Consider the following 19,268-nt stretch of genomic DNA (forward strand, 5'->3'; position numbering starts at 1 on the left):
CCGGAAAGAGAGAGGCGGGAGCAGACGCCATTTTGATCCCGGGGGGGAGGGGCGATTAAAAGTGGGCGGAGCCTTAGGGAACACAGAGGAGGCGGAGTCGACAGAGGCAGGATTCAGGTGCATGTTTCCCTAACCCATTTGGTAAGTGGAACAGCAGAGAGCATTTCAGCAAATGACAAAAATTGTGGGATCAAGTGAACGGAATGGATGCGAACTGAGAGGAAACAGCTACTCAGCCTGATTTGTTTCCGGTGGTCTCGCGTTTGCTGAGCTGTGGTCCACGGTGTGTATAGGGGTGTGTGTGTGTGGTGCCGAGTGTGTCTTGTCATATTATATCTACTTTTGTCTTCAAATAAATGTTCTCTGTTAAATTGTGAAAGGAGCATGCTTTGACCATTACCCAAAATATGTAACCTTTGTACTAGAAGCCAGTGTTACTCCATGGCACACCCAATCCCTCTCTCCACCTTTGGACTTGTTAGCTCCCTCTTTCACTTCAAACTGAGGGTCAGCTTCCCAGGAGGTGATTAACATATCACAAGAGAAAACAATTTTTTCCCCTCAGTTTTTCCCCCTTAGTTCCCGGAGCAGTTACTGAGTGTTAAAACAGCTTAAACTAGCTTACTTTTGGTGGTTTTTTTCCCCCAAAGTAGTTACAAAAAGGAATTAGCTGGTTTGATTTGTCCACTTTCATACCTCTTTTATCATAAGATAAAGCAGTAAAGCGGTCTAGTTTTAGTTTATAGTTAGTGTCATCTCAGGATTGGACAGACATGGAAGGTAATCTGGTCTCTTCACTCAGTTTTGCCCCAAATATTGAACAATCCCAGGCATAAAAAGTCTAATCCTTCAGGCATTTCCAGTCTAGGAAATACTGTAAGTTCCGGGACAGGTATCGCATATCTTACTGCCATATTCAGGAGCATGCCTGGCCATATAATCTGTAAGGCTCAGTACAAAATGAAAATGCAGGGTCCCTTGTTCAAAAATCAGGGGAAAAGTGTAAGTTTGTTATTATTGAAAGCATCATTGTGTTATTAATTATGCTATTAATTATTAGCATCAATTTGCTATTTAATTCTTTAAGAAAAAATTTTAAATTTAAATTATTAGCATGAATTTTACCATTCTTTATATTGTGCAATGCCAGTTTTAAATACACATATAAGGACATTTAACTTGTATGCAGAATCACTGAAATTTCACAATTCATATTTCATAACTCATGTGAACATCTATTCTTACTAGAACAGTGGAAAATGCTAACTCACCTGTATTTATTTTACTTTTTGATGTACACTCTACCAGTACTATGGGATCTGGGGACTTTGAGTCCTAAACCTCCATGGATCATCAGTCCACCAGAATTCTATGCTTACCTGGCTTCACTAATGCTATGTGAATGGGGGTAATTAGGAATGGTGGTGGGCGTGCACATTGTGCCTCTCTCCTCTCATCCCAAGCACGCTCCGCTGTCCTATCAGTCTTAAACAAAAGTTCAAATATAACATGAAGAATTTCAAGATGGTGACAACAGAACGTTAAACCAAATGCCATTCTGAGCATATTGCCTTGTGTAACTACCCTAGTTGCACACCCATGAAGCCAGCCCTGTCCCCGAGCCTTGAGTCTGGTACATTGTTAATGTTCAATAAATAGTTAAAGCTGAATTGGTGCCCACTGTTTGCTCCACACTTGGAAGTCCTAGAAAAAGAAACAAGACAGAATGGAGTCACTTTTGCTAAGCCCATTCATCAAGTCAAAGCCTAATAACTAATTGCAATTTCAGCCCTTCCCAGGAGCGGAATTTTAAAGCAATCAGTATATATAGAATATGTTGATCTAAAATAGTGAGGTAATCTGCTTCATAAACCCCCTGGCATTCTCTTTACCCCAAAAGATGACCTGGCCTAAAAATAACCCTTTCTGTTCTTTTGCTAGTAACTTGCCTGCCACACCCTTCTGCTTATAAAAACCTTCCATTTTGTACAACCCCTGGGAGCGCCCTTCTACTTACTGGATGGGATGCTGCCTGATCACAGTCCTATCTACAGAGATCACAGTCTAGGGCAGCGGTTCTCAACCTGTTCACAGGGGTCGCCGGGTACTCATATGTGGGCGTATCTGCATATGGGCCTGGAGATGGATAGAGGAGCGGTGCCTCGGTTCCTAAGACCATCGAAAATACGTGTTTTCTGATGGTCTTAGGCGACCCCTTTGAAAGGTTGAGAACCGCTGGTCTAGGGGGAAGAGACAGAGCAACAGATGGTCACAGGTATACTCCTGTTACCCAACTTTTGGGTTGGGTTTTCAGTTCTCCCAGGATGGAAATCGCTAGAGAAATAATGAAATAAGAGGTTGTCAGTAAAGGAGAAAAGAATTTTTATTAAAGATCTGAAGATGGCGGCCTTTTGAGTGTTTTGAGCCTTGTCTCTGCTCAGGGCCAGCTTCAAACTCTTTGGAGTGTACTTTTTTTCCTAATAATGACTCCCTGGCCCTGGCCCTGGCCCTGGCCCTTGGCCTTGTCCTCTTTTGAGCCTTTCGAGTTTCCTTTGCTCAGCCTGCTCCAAACTCTTTGGAGTGTACTTTCTCTTCTAATAGCCCTTGAGCCATTCTCTACTGCTCGGGTCCCCTTCTGCTTCTTTGAAATGTATTTTTTCTTCTAATAAACTATCTTTTCCTGAAAAAAAAAATCTGAAGATGGCTTGATGCATCAAGGGAGCTCACAACTCATACTGGAGTGGCTCCTCATCTGGGCTTTGAGTCCGCCTTTCATAAATTTCTCAGTTCTTTGTTCTTGTTTGCACGGGGAAAACTGCTGGTTTCTGCCCGCTGTTTTCACATGACTACTTTTTTGTGCAGGCATAGTGGACATACATATTCTAACATACAGCTTCATGCGTAGTGTGTTTTATTAGCATATAAAATCTCCCAGGGGTGTGTTTTGTACTATGCTAAAAAGTAACAGTCAGGAAAAGGACATATTCTAGACTTAAATCGCCTGCGTCTAAGTCTGAACTTCCTAGGCCTGTCAATTTTCTTTGTGGTCTTTCAGCCCTCATGACAGTTGTTTTTATTGATTAGAGTTTAACCTTGGCGTCCGGCCCTATGAGTAATCTCAGAGGTGATTTTCCAACATCTACCCCTAACATTCTGAGTGCTGTAAGATCACTCTATACAAATTCTTCCCTGTTATGAGTTGAAATGTGTCATTCCTTCACCAGTTAACCCACATATCAAATGATGAGTTCTGGCTTTACAGTAGGCTGGACTTGGTTTGAATTCTGTTTCTGCAAATTAATTGCTGAGTGATCTCAAGTCAATAATGTAGTCTCTTTAGCCAATTTCCTCTTTTATGAAATGAGAAGGATAACATCTACATGCTTGTGAGAGGTTTTGGAGAATGTAAAGTATCTAACAGTGTCTGGTACATAATATACAGTTAATAAACTGTTGGTTGCCATAGTTGGTTTACCCCTTTAGGCATTTCTGCAGCTGCACTTATCCAACTGCCTATTTCCATATTCTTCCTTTCTCTAGACCAGCGGTTCTCAACCTGTAGGTCGCGACCCCTTTGGGGGTCAAATGACCCTTTCACAGGGGTCGCCTAAGACCATCAGAAAACAAAAAGATATTTACATTACGATTCATAACAGTAGCAAAATTACAGTTATAGAGTAGAAACGAAAATAATTTTATGTTTGAGGGTCACCACAAAATGAGGAACTGTATTAAGGGGTCGCGGCATTAGGAAGGTTGAGAACCACTGCTCTAGACCCTATCTCTGGGCCACTGACTCCCAACAATGGAATATGAAGAGTAAATATTGTATGCCTCCTTATGGCCCAAAGCTGTCCTCCTGGGGCCACTGAGTTTGTATTAGAACCTTTCTAATCCCCTTCTCTCATCACTCCACCTCCAACCTCCTCTGTCCCACTCACACTATAAACACACTACCATACTGCCTTCTGGGATGTTGGGGGGCCTGAAGTTCTACATTTCTAAACCAATTATTTAGGCTGAAGCCCCTCAGGGTTGGACTTTGTTTCTATTCTGGTGGGTTAGGGGAAGAAAAAAAACAAAACTGATTTTCTTTTAAAGGGTGTAAAATCAGGTTTGAATTTAAACTTGAGTCTTTATTATTCCTAAAGTAGAAATATCTCGAGTGCTTTTATAATCCTCATTATAAATGTGGTATTCACTGAACAGATTTTGACATGTTCTTTATTAGTACTTGCTGGTTTCTATAAAGAAAATATAGTAAGATGTTAACCCTTGAGAAATCTAGGTAAAAAGTATACAGAAATTATTTTTATGTATTGTCTGTCCATCTGAAATTATTTCAAAAGTTAAAATGTCTAATTCCTGAACAATTATAGATTATTCAATTAAAAATGTTTGAGAAAATTGGATTATGATTATATAGGACTTGGGGCCCATTATCAACAGTTTATATTTTATATGAGATCAGATTATGCATATGTAATTAAAGAATAAAAGTTGGTATTTGATAAAGTACTAAAGTAAATGTCAAGCCCTAAATGTATGCAATAGCATGTTTGTAGGGAATGTATTGTTGAAATTATCATCAGAACTAACACCCAATTTCTAACAAACCTGTGAATCTTTGGAAAAATTAAAAAGAAGTTTTGAGAGAATTTTTCAGTGATGCTAAAGGTCACCTTTCACTTACTAAGTTAATCATGTACCAAAGACTGTTCAGATTAATGAGGTTTTCCATTAACAATTTTAATGAGAACTCCAAAGTGCTGTTAGAGAGACTCTCAAGAGTTTTGCCTTTATTCTTTATTCCTTGTTGCATCTGGCCTGGAGTGGGATTCCCCACCCACCTTATTACTTTTGGTTTTTTGTTTGGGTTTTTTTTTGCCTTCATTTTATTTATCTCCCTCTGCTTGCATACCTCATCACCTGAACATTTGTGGTAAGATACTAATTTCTGTGTATATATGCCTACTTATTGTAAAATATACTTAGCATATATTTTTAAAATATTGTTACAATTGGTTAGGTTATCAAAATAATTGAACATTAAAGCTGCTTACCAAGAAAGTATGTTTATTTGTAAATGAAAGTAATTTGAATTTCAAAAGCTAATCATTTGTAGAAGTTTCCATTTCTCTTAGTAACTTAAATTTTCTTTTGTAAAAGTGATAATTTAAGAAACTTAATTTTTAACCTAAATGTCAAATATGGAAAACACAAATGATCTATTGTAGAAGTACTTAAGCATCCTATACTGTTATCTGCAACCATTTAAATACATTCATAAACCTCAGTAACTACCTTTTGCTTCTGGACCTATATTCCTTACACAAACGAATAGGAAACTCCGTGTTCAATCCAGATATGTAACTAAAGAAAATGAACTTTGTGCCCTCTTGGTTTGCATTTTGTGTTGTCTTTCAACTTTAAATGTCAACTGTTTTAAAGTATCAGAATTAAGAGGTTACTTGGACATTTCTTACCTGGAATTAAATACTAGCTGTGGTTGCCTTTTTGTGAGGACAGAAACCCTAATGCCCTTTTGCCCTCTTAATATAACTGAACTCTTAATGTTCATTTCCAGAGCAGCAACTGTCCCTGTTGGTTGCACCATTAACTCCTGTGATAATTAGCCTACAGTAGCTTTATTTGTACATCCTGACACCTAAAGAAGAAAGAAAATGGCTTGTGCTGAGTATTCCTTTCATGTGCCAAGTTTAGAGGAGCTTGTTGGAGGTAAATACAATACTAACTTTGAGTTTTTTTAATTATTCTAAGGAAAAAAATTACAAACCAAAAATATTCTAAGAAATTATTTGTGCAATAATACTTTCAATACAGAGTATTTCGGGATCTGTTCTGTACTATTTTAATTGAGAAAGTCCAAGATTTTGCCCCTTCAAAAAAAGCAGACTCACTATTTGAAGGTTCTTGTTAAGATACCTACTTTACAGAATGAAAGTAAATATAATCCAAGATTTAAGTATGTATGATGCCCAAAGAGTTGCACAATTTTGCTTTATTAACTTTTTACCAGTTACAATATTCTTTATATAATCTGTGGTTTTAATCATGTTCCCAATATACTTTTTACCCCTCTCCTGATATGATAAGATTGCCAATGAACTTGCTTATTTCTCTCATATGCATATATTTTTTATGTATTTCACTTTGTTCAAACAAGAATTTAAGGCAGCCTCACAAGATTAATTAGAAGGGAGATAGAAAATAAAAATAGGAATATAAAACGAAGCCAGGAATAGTACTAATTCAAAACTGTATAGCCCGTCAGAATGCAAACATTTGACAACCTTTAGGTTGTATTCTGATGGTAACTATAAAACCTACCCTTATTTCTCAAACTGTATCTGTCCTGGTAGTTCATCTCTCAGGTTGAAGTCAAGAGTGTACTCAATGTTTTGCTTGGTTGCAGCTCTCCTCTTATAACCTTATTTTTTCCTAAATTAAATGGTAGCTAGTAAACAATCTGTATTGCTAGAATTCTTTGACTGTATTTCTTTTCTATTCAGTCTTTCTGTCTTCCCTGATAGGACAGCTAGGAATCTTTTCTTTGAATACCTTTCTTCTCTTGTGTGCTTATGTTTCTATTTTCCTTCTATATATAAAGCATATATTCACTACAAAATAGAAATGGAGTCTATGTTTTTTGGGTTAAAATTTATTTTTAGTTTTTATAGAATATCTTATAGCAAGAACTTGATCCCTTCGTAATTGGTGAAAAATAGATTTTAGTATATTTCCACACATTGAATCTTAATTCTTATTTATAAGTCTATAGTCATTAGTCTAGACTAATAGGGGAATTTTCCAGTTGATTTGGTTAATTTCCTTATATAGACAACAGATCTGGTATGGAATATCTATAAGGCTAGATTTAGGATGACTTCATGTTTTTAGAGAGTCTGATTCTATAAGACCTAAACTAATGGGTGACACTACTATCAGAGAAATTTTCATAGGAACTTTTCATCCTTAAAAGTACATTACTCTTAAATTTATAACTTTGAGACATCTACAAGGTCGGACAATTAAGTATGCAAACTCATTAGAAAAAGTGCTACATACCTCATTGCTGAATATCACTACAGTCACCTTCAAAGTACTCCCCTTGAGAAGCTATGCACTGATGCCAGCACCTAGGCCACCCTTCAAAGCAATTTTGGAACTCTTTTTCTGGAATGGCCATCAGAGCTGTTGTCTGTCATATTACATCATCAAAATGTCTTCCTTTCAATATTTTCTTTATCTTCGGGTTAAAAAAGAAGTCATTGGGGGCCAGATCAGGGGAGTAGGGAGGGTGTTCCAATACAGTTATTTGTTTACTGGCTAAAAACTCCCTCACAGACAGTGCCATTGAGCTGGTGCATTGTCATGATGCAACAGCCATGAATTTTTAGTGAAAAGTTCAGGTTGTCTAACTTCACTCAGGCTTTTCAGCACTTCCAAATAGTAAATTTGATTAACTGTTTGTCTAGTTGGTACAAATTCATAATGAGTAATCCCTCTGATACCAAAAAGATTAGCAACATTGTTACAAGTTCGTGAACTTAATTGTCCAACCTCGTATGTTTGCTCTTTTATATTTTTATTGAGTTACAACATATCTACAGTAAAGTGCACTAATCTTAAGTGTATAGCTTAATGAATTTTAACATATTTACACCCATATCATTGCCATCTATGTTCCCAGCATTCCAAAAGCCTCTTTCATGCACTTTCCCCATCAATATTTCCACCCCAAGAGGTAACCACTATTCTGACTTCTATCAATTAGTTGCCTGTTTTTGAAATATATAAGAGAAATCATATAGCGTCTTGCTTCTTTTGCTCAACATTTGGTCTGTAAGCTTTAAGAAAATTGTTGCATGCAATTAATTACTTTCTAAGTTTACATATTTACATTTCAATAGGTCTTTCAAATTCTCCACAAAAGGAAGTCCTCACCTATGTGCAGTGTTTATCTTCAGTGGTTTATAATCACTATGATTTATAAATACTTGTATTTATGTATCTTAGTCTACAATATATCTTGTGATTAATTATGTGTCTAACATCAAACTATATTCATTAATAAGACCATTTCCCTTTCTTTTTAGATTATGTAAGTTTAGGTTGGACGTGTGAGACAAAAAAATTGGAATGGTTTCATTTGGTGACAATTCTTACCTAATGTTCAATAACCCTTTTCCTTGTCTTTATTAGTTCTGCAGAAGGGGCTAAAGGATAACTTTGCTGATGTCCAGGTCTCTATAGTTGATTGCCCTGATTTGACTAAGGAGCCATTTACCTTTCCTGTAAAAGGTAAGCAATTTTTGCAATTAGCTTTTTTGTTTTAGTCTTAATCTTTTTCTGAAACTAGAATTATTTTTAAGGATTATCTAAAATTATCTGCAAATGAAGGATATTGTCCTAACTTTTTTTTAAGGGAAAAATTATATTTTTGTCTTTGAATCACTGAGAAATATATAATCACTCCAATATCTCTAAAGTTAAAACATACAAACTATAATCCTTTTGGGTTTTGACTAAAATAGATGTCAGTTATAAAGGTTTACATTCTCCTCTTTTCCCTTCTATTTAGACTGTATTTGAAAACTTAACATAAGGGAGCTCTACATAGACATGAGACTTAAAATGTTTTAAGCATCATTAATGATTCTAATAATATTTTTTTATTAGTCCTAACTTTTAAATTAAATTGTGCTTAATTTCTGTGCTCACTGTTTTTTTATATTGGTCAAATTTCATTTTGTACCCTTGTGGAAAAGTATTGTGTTTTATGCACTTTTGTAATTTTCACAAGTTATATGATAGATATTCAAATAGGCTGGAATCCTTGGATATCACATGAGAATTTTGTTTTTAATTGCTTAAGTGACTGTTATGGAAACTTACTTTGATTTTTATGTTTTTATTTAATTATTCAAGACCAGAAGGGATCTTAAAAGCCTTGTATCTGAATCATCTATTAAATATTTATAGCCCTTCAACAAATTTGCCAAATGATCATCCAATGTTTAAAGTTTGAAGGAAGGGAAATCAATACTGGTTGAGTAAATATTTGAGTAAATGTAATTTGTCAGTATGACAGATACCTATATTTGGTGTCTTAATTTTTACAATAACCCTGCGAGGCGATACTAGCTCTAGTTTATAGATGAAAACACTGAAGCTCAGAGAGGCTTAGTAAGCTCGGTGTGTGATACTAGCCCTAGTTTATAGATGAAAAAACTGAAACTTAGAGAGACTTAGTAAGCTCGGTGTAAATCACATCAGGATTCAAATACTGGTCAGTCGGCTTCCAAAGTCTAACATTACACCCTACTGTGATGAGGAATTTGGAGATAAACACTCACACTCACTCATTCTTTTATTAAGTAATAGACATCTTTGTTAAATAGTAGTTTTACCTAGAAGTCCTGGACTCTAGTTCTTTCTCTGCCACATTCAGTTTTCATTTACCTGAGTAAACCAATTCTTGCATTTGGGCTTCAGATTGGGGTTAAATGTTATTTTCGGGTCTTTCCAATTTAAGCAATCTTTGATTTTTAAGTAGACCTGTAAATTTTAGAAGGTTTGTGTACCAGATAGCAGTTTCTCTTCACACCTTGAAAGCATTTAGCATAATTTTTATAGCCATGTTTCTTCTAATTATAAAATATATTCTCCTCTTAAAAAATTAAGTAAATAAATAATTAAAAATCAGAAAACACAGAAGAGTACAAGGAAAAAAGAAAAAAAAATTTTAATCTTAGTTATGTCATCCAAAGGGTTACACTTTTTGAAAAAGAGTTTTCTGGTCAATAATTTCTGAGTCTTTAAATTACAATACTAAGGAAGCCAGGTATGTATGTAATATACATATATGTATGATCTTTCATAAATATACTTAGGCACTTTCTACATGAACTGGTCTTGCTCAAGGACTTTAGTGTGTTTATTAGTATTATCTGATCTCTCTACATATTTCATACTGTTTGGCCATTGCTGCCTGACATTCTCTCCCCCTTGGTTCTCCTCTGTCTTTGGTTATTTTGCCTCTTCATTGGTGCTATTCCTACCTCCATGTTCTTTCTTCCTCATTTTTCCTGATTTCTTTCTTTCTGGCAGACTCTTAAATTTTCATGTTTTCCTGAATTCTTTTCTCAGTCTTTTCTTATTCTATACAATCTCTCTGGGCTTTTCCATCTACTCCTGTGGTTTTAATTACTATTTGGATCTGCACATCTCACCTAGATCTCTTTTTTTTCTTAGCTGTAGATCAGTAATTCCAGCTATCTACAGGACATCTCCACCTACTTCTACATGTTAAAGACAACTTGAGGTCAACATGTCTAAAATTTAACTCACTACTTCACCATAGTTGCCTATTTTTTGTTCTTTTTCTTAATTTCCTTTTCCCTGTCTCTTCAAGTCACCATTTTTAGTTCATTACTTGTCATTTCCCTGGATTACTAAAATATTCCTGTAGTGGTTTCTCTAAAATTCAGTGTTACTCTCACGAAAAAGTTTTATCCATGAGTAATTTCTGCTGATCCCATGGAAAACATTTCCAAAATTCCTAATCATAATGGGATCTAAAACAATTTTGTACATCTACCCTGTGCATAGCTTAAGAAATAGAGCAGTTATCTCTACTGTGTAATACAAAAGGTAATTATTTTCCACTCTACATTAAAAAATAAAATGCCTTCTCCCAAATTGTGTCTAGCTATACCTGTGATGTTAATTAAAAATGTAAGTAGAAAGTTCCTAACATATGAAGTTACCTCTCATTACTTGTCATTTTTATAAACCTTGGGAATAAACAACTTTGACAAGAGGATTTCCCAATATGGATTTCTAAAATAACTAATATTATATTCTACCACAGCAAAATACTTTAAGTTAAAATACAATTTTATTTAAACCCCTCCCCGCCAAACCCAGATTTTTAAAGGAATACGTAATTGTATACTAATTCTAGAAACCTCATCCAATCCAGGCTTTGGCCCCAATTCTAGCCCTTGCCCTATCATCCACTTTCTATTATCTTTATGCTACCAACTATATCAAATCATGCTTGGAATGACAATGTTGGAGTCACAGGTAGTTAGAATAGGACATAGGTCCTAGTTACTTACATCTCTCAACTCCTACTATTTGTAAAACTATGAAAATGGAAAAGTTATATACTCTTAAATTAGTGTCTTCTGGCATTTTATAATACTTGACTTAAATGTTTGCCTATTTTTAAGATGGCTTTTTTTTTTTAGGCATCTGTGGGAAAACTAGAATTGCAGAAATAGGAGGTGTGCCTTACTTATTGCCTCTTGTAAATAAAAAAAAAGTAAGTGTACTTTTACTCTTCATATTCACATGAAAATTGTAGAAGTTGGGTTGATTCCTCTTTTTATTTTTAGAGGATCTATTGACCAATGTGGCAAGGAAGTGTTAACGGACTCAGTAATAAAAAGTAAACCAGGGAATTCGTATAAGTTGTGATTTAAATAACCTTTTTTTCCTCTCATATAGGTTTATGATCTAAATAAGATTGCAAAAGAAATCAAGCTACCTGGAGCTTTTATTCTTGGAGCAGGGGCAGGCCCATTTCAGACCCTTGGATTCAATTCTGAGGTCAGCATATATATAATTATTTTATTTTATTGATTTGACATTTGGTTTGCCATTTTCCTTTTACTGCCCTATCAAATCCTACTTTCTGAATGAATTATAAGTGGTTGATGTCATATCTCTTTACAGATTTGATACTGTTTGATACAGACTTGGACCACAGCACATGCTCCAGTTGGTCCAACTGTAATGGAGCACTAACTTCTAGTGCTCAGATTTTCTTAGGATATATACACAGATGAGTCCAAGGTCCTACTGTGGTCTGCTGAGGACTCTGGATTGTGAAAATTTTTAATCCTTATACATCAGAGGATTCCTAGCTTCTCCGCAAATCTTTGCTTTTGGTATGAGAGCAACTTTCAATCAGAAGATGAATGGAATATTTAATGATCTACTCAACTTCCCCTTTCAGACCAAATAGTAGGAGCCTACTCCAGTATTATGATGATTATTTACAAAAGGAAATATCTATTACTGTGAATGTCAATATATTTCCAACATAAAAAAAAAATCACTGTTTCTTCACATCTCATGAATAGAAGAATGAATGGCTGCTTCGGTCTGCCCATTCTCTCACAACCTTTACAGATGTGACCATTAGTCAATAATCATACAAGTGCTTTTGCAGAATCATTAATATAATTTGCCTAGTGTTCAAGATAGCAAAAAAAATAGTTTAAAATTAAGACATTTTAAAGCAAATGTTACAATGTTATAGGAACACTGTAAGAAATACTGTTAACATTTTATAAAATTTTTTTTCAGTTTTTTGATATTTATAAATCTTTAACATGTTTTGAATCTAAAATTAAATACTTCATATTTTATGTTTTCTTATTAGGTCTTGAAATAAAATGTCTTAAAGTCTAGGATAAAATTGTGTCACATTATTCAAGATATTCTGTTTGTAAAGACATACTAGGATTAACTAATTTTACCTTACTTTTCTTTTTTTAGTTTATGCCAGTCATTCAAACAGAAAGTGAACACAAACCTCCTGTAAATGGAAGTTACTTTGCCCGTGTTAACCCTGCAGATGGAGGGTGCCTACTAGAGAAATACAGTGAGAAATATCATGATTTTGGGTGTGCATTACTGGCTAATCTTTTTGCCAGTGAGGGCCAACCTGGAAAGGTGATTTTGTTCATAAAAACGTTGTTCTTTAAAAGTTCTCAGCTAAAAATTTGAACTTTTATTGCCAAAAATATGGTTTTCCAAGGAAAATCCACAGTACCCAAGTCAAAGCTCTTTAAATAGCCCAGTTATGAAAGATTCAGAGAGTACTACAGGCAGAGTGAAAAAGTCTCATTTAAAACTGAGGTTAAAAATAATATTTAATAAGCAATACTCTTTTTTTCTCTGAGGAACTAAAAGGTAACAGGATATTCATGTGGGGAGTGAGTTAGTCAAATAGATGAACCAGGTAGCTAATATAGATAATATCTACCTATAGTTAGTATATATGTAATTCATTCGTTCCAGACCATTGATTAAACTAGATAGAAATGATGGTAGCCAAAAATTATAGCAAGGAGGTAAGAAAAGTTAATGCCTCACTTCAGATTTACTTCCTATTAGTACACAAAAAGTTGATTTCAGTTTTAGCACTTGTGAAAATTCTGATTTTGTAAGCACAGATAGGTACTTCAGCTACTTTGAGAAATGAGGCAGTGAAGTAAAAATACGTAAAAAGTGAAGGTAACATAAGTCCAGAATTTTAAAGGAAGTGAGAAATTGAAATCATTTCTCCCCACCCACCTGCAATTAAATAACCCCAGTTATGAAAGATTCAGAGAGTACAATAGGCAGAGCAAAAGTCTCATTTAAAAACTAGGTTAAGAATAATACTTAGTAAGCAATAACTTTTAAGCCAGGAAATTCTTAACCTTTGACCACATTGACATATAATGATAAGAATCTCTAGAGTTCAGTATAGGATTTAGCTATCACTCTTTCTCAGTCCAAGAAAGCATGAATAAGACTTATTATTAGAGTAAATTTTATATACATATATATATATATATATATATACCGTATTTGCCGGCGTATAAGACGATTTTTTGGCCCTGAAAAATATGCCTCCAAGTGGGGGGTCGTCTTATACGCCAGGTACACTTCAGATAGACTGCCCATAGTGCTTGCCCCGTGCCATAGTGGCCTCCCGATGCCCGCCCACTTCATTCCACATACCGTTCAGGCATCAGCAGCGCTGCTGGGTGTATGCTCGGCTGTTATGCGATTTTGCGAGTGTGGTAAATTCGGGTTACCGTATATTTCTTTACATATGCATTGAAGAAGATTTGCGATTTTGCGCTATCATGGTGCCTGTTAGAATGTTGAAGAGCTCGCACTTGCGCACTAGTGAGGTCCCAGGGAGATGCTGATGCAAGGGTGGACCAGACTGCTATAGTGACAGGGCGGGCAAACAGGGAGCAGGGACCAATCAAATCAGGCTTTGTATACAGCCAACAACCAACCACAATACTGCACCATTGTACAGTACAGCATAGAAAATGTCGACCAGTCAAACCCCTATCATCCCTATCATGGCACCAGCCAAAAGAAAGAAGTATGATGCAAATTTTAAACTGAAAGTTATAAACTTTGCTAAGGAAAATAATAATTGTGCTGCTGCAAGACAATATGGAGTAACAGAAAAGATGGTTCGGGACTGGAAATCAAATGAGAAAGCATTAAAGAGTATGCCAAGGGGTAAGTGTGCATTAAGAAGAGGCACCCCACACTGGCCAGAACTCAAAAAACATGTAGCAGACATGGTGGCTCAACATCGCCAAAACGGTTATGTGGTGACACGAAATACAATACGCTTGTTTGCACTTCAGTGGGCCAAATCAAATCTGATATTGTTTTACCTTTTATTTGGTGTGTGGAAGGTGTGCGGAAGAGGGGGTAGTCTTATACGGCAAGTATATAACAAACTCTGTATTTTGAGTGGAAATGTTAGGGGGTCGTCTTATACGCCCAGTCGTCTTATACGCCGGCAAATACGGTATATATCTCAATTCTCTGTTAAGTCTTGATCAATTTTACATACATATATTTACATATATATAGTCTTGATCAATTTTACGTAAAATTGATCAAGACTAATTGATAAAGACTATATATGTAAATATATATATGTAAAGTTGATCAGGATTATATATATATATATGTAAATGTTTACATATATATGTAAAATTGATCAAGACTTAACAAAGAATTGAGATACCTCAACTCATATTTGGGTACTCTAAGCACACAGTGAATAGTTGCTTGATGGCATTAGATTATATAATGTTTCACTCTGGTAGTTATTTACATAAAATTTTGTACCTTAGAACAATGGTATGCATATTTATGTCCTCTCTAGGTCATTGAGGTGAAAGCCAAAAGAAGAACTGGAATACTTAATTTTGTGACTTGTATGAGACAGACTCTTGAAAACCATTATGGAGATAAGCCTGTAGGGATGGGAGGTACTTTTGTAATTCAGAAGGGAAAAGCGAAGACTCACGTTATGGTAAGGGCCTGTGGTTGCATGAATGCATGCGTGTGTGGTATGCGTGTATGCACATGCTTAAGATCTTAAGGATTCTTTTAATATACATTGAGAATTCTACTTTTAAAGATACCCTGAACAAATCCTTTTACTAGATTGTATCACTTTAAATTTAAATGACAAACAATACTGTAAATCATATTGTGTGATAACATCTAGCTAGTCCTTTTTCATGTGAATGTGTTAGAACTTTCTTTTCAATGTGTTTGCTTTTAAGATCCAGATAGATGTGAATGTAAGCCTGAAAAACTGATTATAATTTTTACTGCCAGAATCCCAAACTCAATACATAGACTTTGCTATTAGGATAGTTGTGGTTTGGGGGAAAGAACTCATGAAAATGACAATCTTATAGGCTAAATATAATAAGTTTATAAGACATTAAGCATAGAATATTATAGGAAGACAGACCCAGGGCATTCAGGACTTTTAAAATGGTTTTATGTAGGTGAATGAATGAATGAATGAATGAAGTATAAAAGTGAGTACAACTTTATTTTCTTTTTATCAGTAAAACCATTAGAAAACATTTTGTTTTAATGTTTTTTTATACTGATAATTTTAAATGGCAAGCCAGCTGATCCTGCAAAGAAAGATATAACATTTGTGAAACTACTTACTTTTCCAAATTATTTACAAGAAAATTATGGACAAATCTATTTGTAAATAGCAAATGATTATAAGATTGTACAGCCATTATGGGAAACAGAATAGAGGTACCTCAAAAAAATGTTTTTAAACATAACTACCATTTGATCCAGCAATTCTACTTCTGGGTATTTATCGAAAGGAAATGAAATCAGCGTCTTGAAGAGATAATCTGCACCCTATGTTCACTGCAGCATTATTCACAATAGCCAAATTACGGAAACAGCCTAAGTATCTGTCAATGGATGAATGGACAAAGAAATTGTTACCTATCTACCTATCTAATTATATATATATATATATATATAAATAAAAATTTTCAGGCTTAAAAAAGAAGGATATCCTGCCATTTCAATAATGTAGATGAGCTTGGACATTATATACTAAGTGAAATAAGAACAGAAAGACAAATATTGCACGATATCACTTATATGTGAAATCTAAAAAAGTCCAAATTAGAGAAACAGAGTAGAATGGTGGTTGTCAGGGGCTTGGGAGTGACAGTGGGAGGAAATGAGAAAATTTGGTCAAAGGGTACAAACTTTCAGTTATAAGTGAATTAAGTTCTAGAAATCTAATACACATTGTGGTAATTATAGTTAATAATAAAATATTGTGTACTTGAATAAATATAGGATGACATTTAAGATTAGGATGAGGATATATTCATAGAAAAACTGAGGCTATGAAAAGTAAAAATATAATGGACTCATTCCTTCATTTATTCATTTATGTTTTAGTGTGTACACACTGATCCGTTTGAAAACTAGGGTGTGTAACTTCTTTTGATGCCAAAGATAGTCAGTAGAATGTATAAGAAGGCTTAAAGTTTTTAACTTAATATAAAATTTTAATTTTCAATATTATGTTTACTTGTTTAATGATCTTTTATTGTAGCCTGCAGAATTTTCTTCCTGCCCATTGAACTCTGATGAAGAGGTGAATAAATGGTTGCGTTTTTATGAGATGAAGGCTCCTTTGGTTTGTCTGCCAGTTTTTGTCTCCAGAGACCCAGTAAGTCTACGTCTGTTTTTTATATTGCAGCATAGCACAATGATAATGCTCAATTTTTAGTATATTTTTTTAGAATTAAGCACTTTTTGTTTTTTTAAGAACTAGGAGAGTCTCTAGAATTATTTTCAAAGATAAGGGAGCAGGTGGCTAACAACCCTGTAAGTTAGGCAGAGCAGATTTTACCTTTGAGAAAATGAAGGCACAGGCATTATAACACCCAAGTCATGTTATTAAATAGCAGAATCATGATAGGATTCAGGTCTCCTATCATTTTATTTGCTGTTCATTATACTCTTCATTATATTCTAATACTACGCACTAGAAAAAAAACATTATAATATAGACCAATTCAAAGCAAATATCTACCAAAATACTGACTAGTGATATATTTTGTTCCAATGATTACATGTCTAGGAATATTACATACTTGCCTAAGTGTGTAAAATGATTACTTAAAAGGTAATTAATTCATGACAGCATTGCTATAATAGAAGAATTGAAAATAATCTAAACATCAATTGAAAAGTAGTACCTACATACAGTAGAATATCACATTGGTGTAAAAGAATAAGGAAGCTCTTTTATGATCTGATATACAAAGATCTCAAAGCTATACTGTTAAATGAAGAAAAGCAATATACAACACATTATGTAGAGTGCTACCATTTGAGTAAAAAAATAAAATAAAATAAATCTTCCTAGAAGGATATAGAAGAAACTGCTTACATTGGTTGCCTGCAAGGAAAAAAAAGTGAGTGGTGAGGTCAGGAGATGGAAAGATTTTTTTGCTGAATATATCCTTTTTCACCCTTTGAATTTTGAATCATGTGAATGTATTACCTACCTAAACGATAAAATAAAAACTAACATAAATTTAAAAAGGTCTCCCTCTCCCTTAAATAAATTCTATCCAAAATTTCAGTATTAACAGCTTGTCTGTCATCCTAGGGGTTTGATTTGCGACTGGAGCACACTCACTGTTTTAGTCATCATGGAGAAGGGGGACACTACCATTATGACACTACCCCAGAAACAGTGGAATATCATGGCTACTTCTTACCTGCAGAGTTTCTCTATCGCATTGACCAACCAAAAGAGACCCATTCATTTGGGCGAGATTAAATCAACTGATATTTAGAAAAAGAAATGATTAACTAAGGTTAATTGATTGATTAATTCATTGATACATATATAAAATCCAATAGAAATGATCTCACTACTTACACCCTATTTTTTTGGGCTTTGAAATGAAACGTATGTTGACATGGCTCTGTATTATTTTGTAGATCTATCTGCAAAGTTTATTGGGAACAAAGATACATAATGGACATGTTCTTCGTTATTTTTTTATTCTAAAAATCAGTCCTATATTTATACCTTAAATATAAACATGATCTGGAATTATGTGATTGATTATTTTTACTATTTAATAGTAATAACTTACATTTGTTTAACATTATTAAATTTTCCAAATTAGTCTCACAACTGCTAATTGGATCTTTCTGAGTATTAGAAAAATCAATGTTGGAAATTTTGATAGTTGTTGAATCTTTGTATTGAATATTAAAAATCCATTTTAGAAGTCAGAGTATACTTTTTTCATGGAATAAGGTGGTCAGAGGGAGTAACTTTACCCCTTTTGGTGCAGTTGCACCACACTCAGTTTGCAATTTGCCTTTCACAAACATTAGCAACTAGATGGTTAGCCATGATTCCTCCTTTGTTTGGATTGCCAACTGGAAGCAGTTAGTGCCTGGTTGGTTATTTGTAAGAAGAGAAGGGAAAAGAAACAGCATCAAAATACAACATTGAAGTGAGTGTACTTTATAAATGAGGCTATTGCTAAACATGACCACTGTCTTTCGTGAAATATAAAAATTATACTCTTACTAATTATGGTTGAAATTTTCCTCAATGTTCTCCTATAATAATCATTAGCCAAAAATCAACTTTCTAATTTTACCAATGCTAACAATATACAGATTTAGGAGCTCTTTAGTACTAAGCACATAATAAATTTTCAAAAAATATTTTTTGTCTTCTTTGGATGTTAGCTATTACATGTCCTTTGAGTATAAATTACTAAATATTATTTTAAAATAACTAGTTTGTAGCAAAAATGTGAATAAAAATTTTATATTCCTAATGTGATATTGTGTTTCTTTTTAATATTCTTCCAACAAAAATATTAATGCTCGTATTCATTCATTTAACAAGTACGTATTGAACACCTACCCTGACCATCTGGAATGTAAGCTCTATGAGGGCAACAGTATTGATCACCACAATAGCACTAGTCTTTAACAGTGCCTAGCCAAAGTAGGCACTCAATATATATTGGTTGAATGAATAAATGGGTGGATGATTATGCCAGATATATCACTAGATGCTAGGATCTAGCATTCAA

At 34.4% G+C, this 19,268-nt stretch overlaps 1 protein-coding gene across 4 annotated transcripts; it reads left to right on the forward strand.

Moving 5' to 3' along the window:
- The first annotated feature begins 53 nt into the window (after window positions 1–53).
- BKGD (beta-keto-L-gulonate decarboxylase) lies at window positions 54–18,805 on the forward strand. Of its 4 annotated transcripts, none has more exons than XM_019632197.1 (9): window positions 57–141; window positions 5,588–5,739; window positions 8,227–8,325; window positions 11,280–11,353; window positions 11,539–11,640; window positions 12,595–12,771; window positions 15,011–15,160; window positions 16,745–16,861; window positions 17,810–18,805. In XM_019632197.1, exons 2-9 carry the CDS (start codon window positions 5,685–5,687, stop codon window positions 17,981–17,983), a joined length of 948 nt encoding a protein of 315 aa, XP_019487742.1. In that variant the 5' UTR covers window positions 57–141; window positions 5,588–5,684; the 3' UTR covers window positions 17,984–18,805. The 4 variants fall into 4 exon arrangements, with proteins under 4 accessions (XP_019487746.1, XP_019487742.1, XP_019487743.1 ...); XM_019632198.1 differs by lacking the exon at window positions 57–141 and adding an exon at window positions 148–283; XM_019632200.1 differs by lacking the exon at window positions 57–141 and adding an exon at window positions 4,773–4,942.
- The last annotated feature ends 463 nt before the right edge of the window (window positions 18,806–19,268 follow it).

The sequence above is a fragment of the Hipposideros armiger genome, unplaced genomic scaffold, assembly GCF_001890085.2.
Source record: "Hipposideros armiger isolate ML-2016 unplaced genomic scaffold, ASM189008v1 scaffold_1097, whole genome shotgun sequence".
In the NCBI taxonomy this organism is placed as follows: Eukaryota; Metazoa; Chordata; class Mammalia; order Chiroptera; family Hipposideridae; genus Hipposideros; species Hipposideros armiger.

Coding starts and splice junctions, on each gene's coding strand:
- BKGD (XM_019632197.1), top strand. CDS start 5,685: ATGGCTTGTGCTGAGTATTCCTTTCATGTGCCAAGTTTAGAGGAGCTT. Junction 5,740..8,226: donor TTTAGAGGAGCTTGTTGGAG/GTAAATACAATA, acceptor TGTCTTTATTAG/TTCTGCAGAAGGGGCTAAAG. Junction 8,326..11,279: donor ATTTACCTTTCCTGTAAAAG/GTAAGCAATTTT, acceptor TTTTTTTTTTAG/GCATCTGTGGGAAAACTAGA.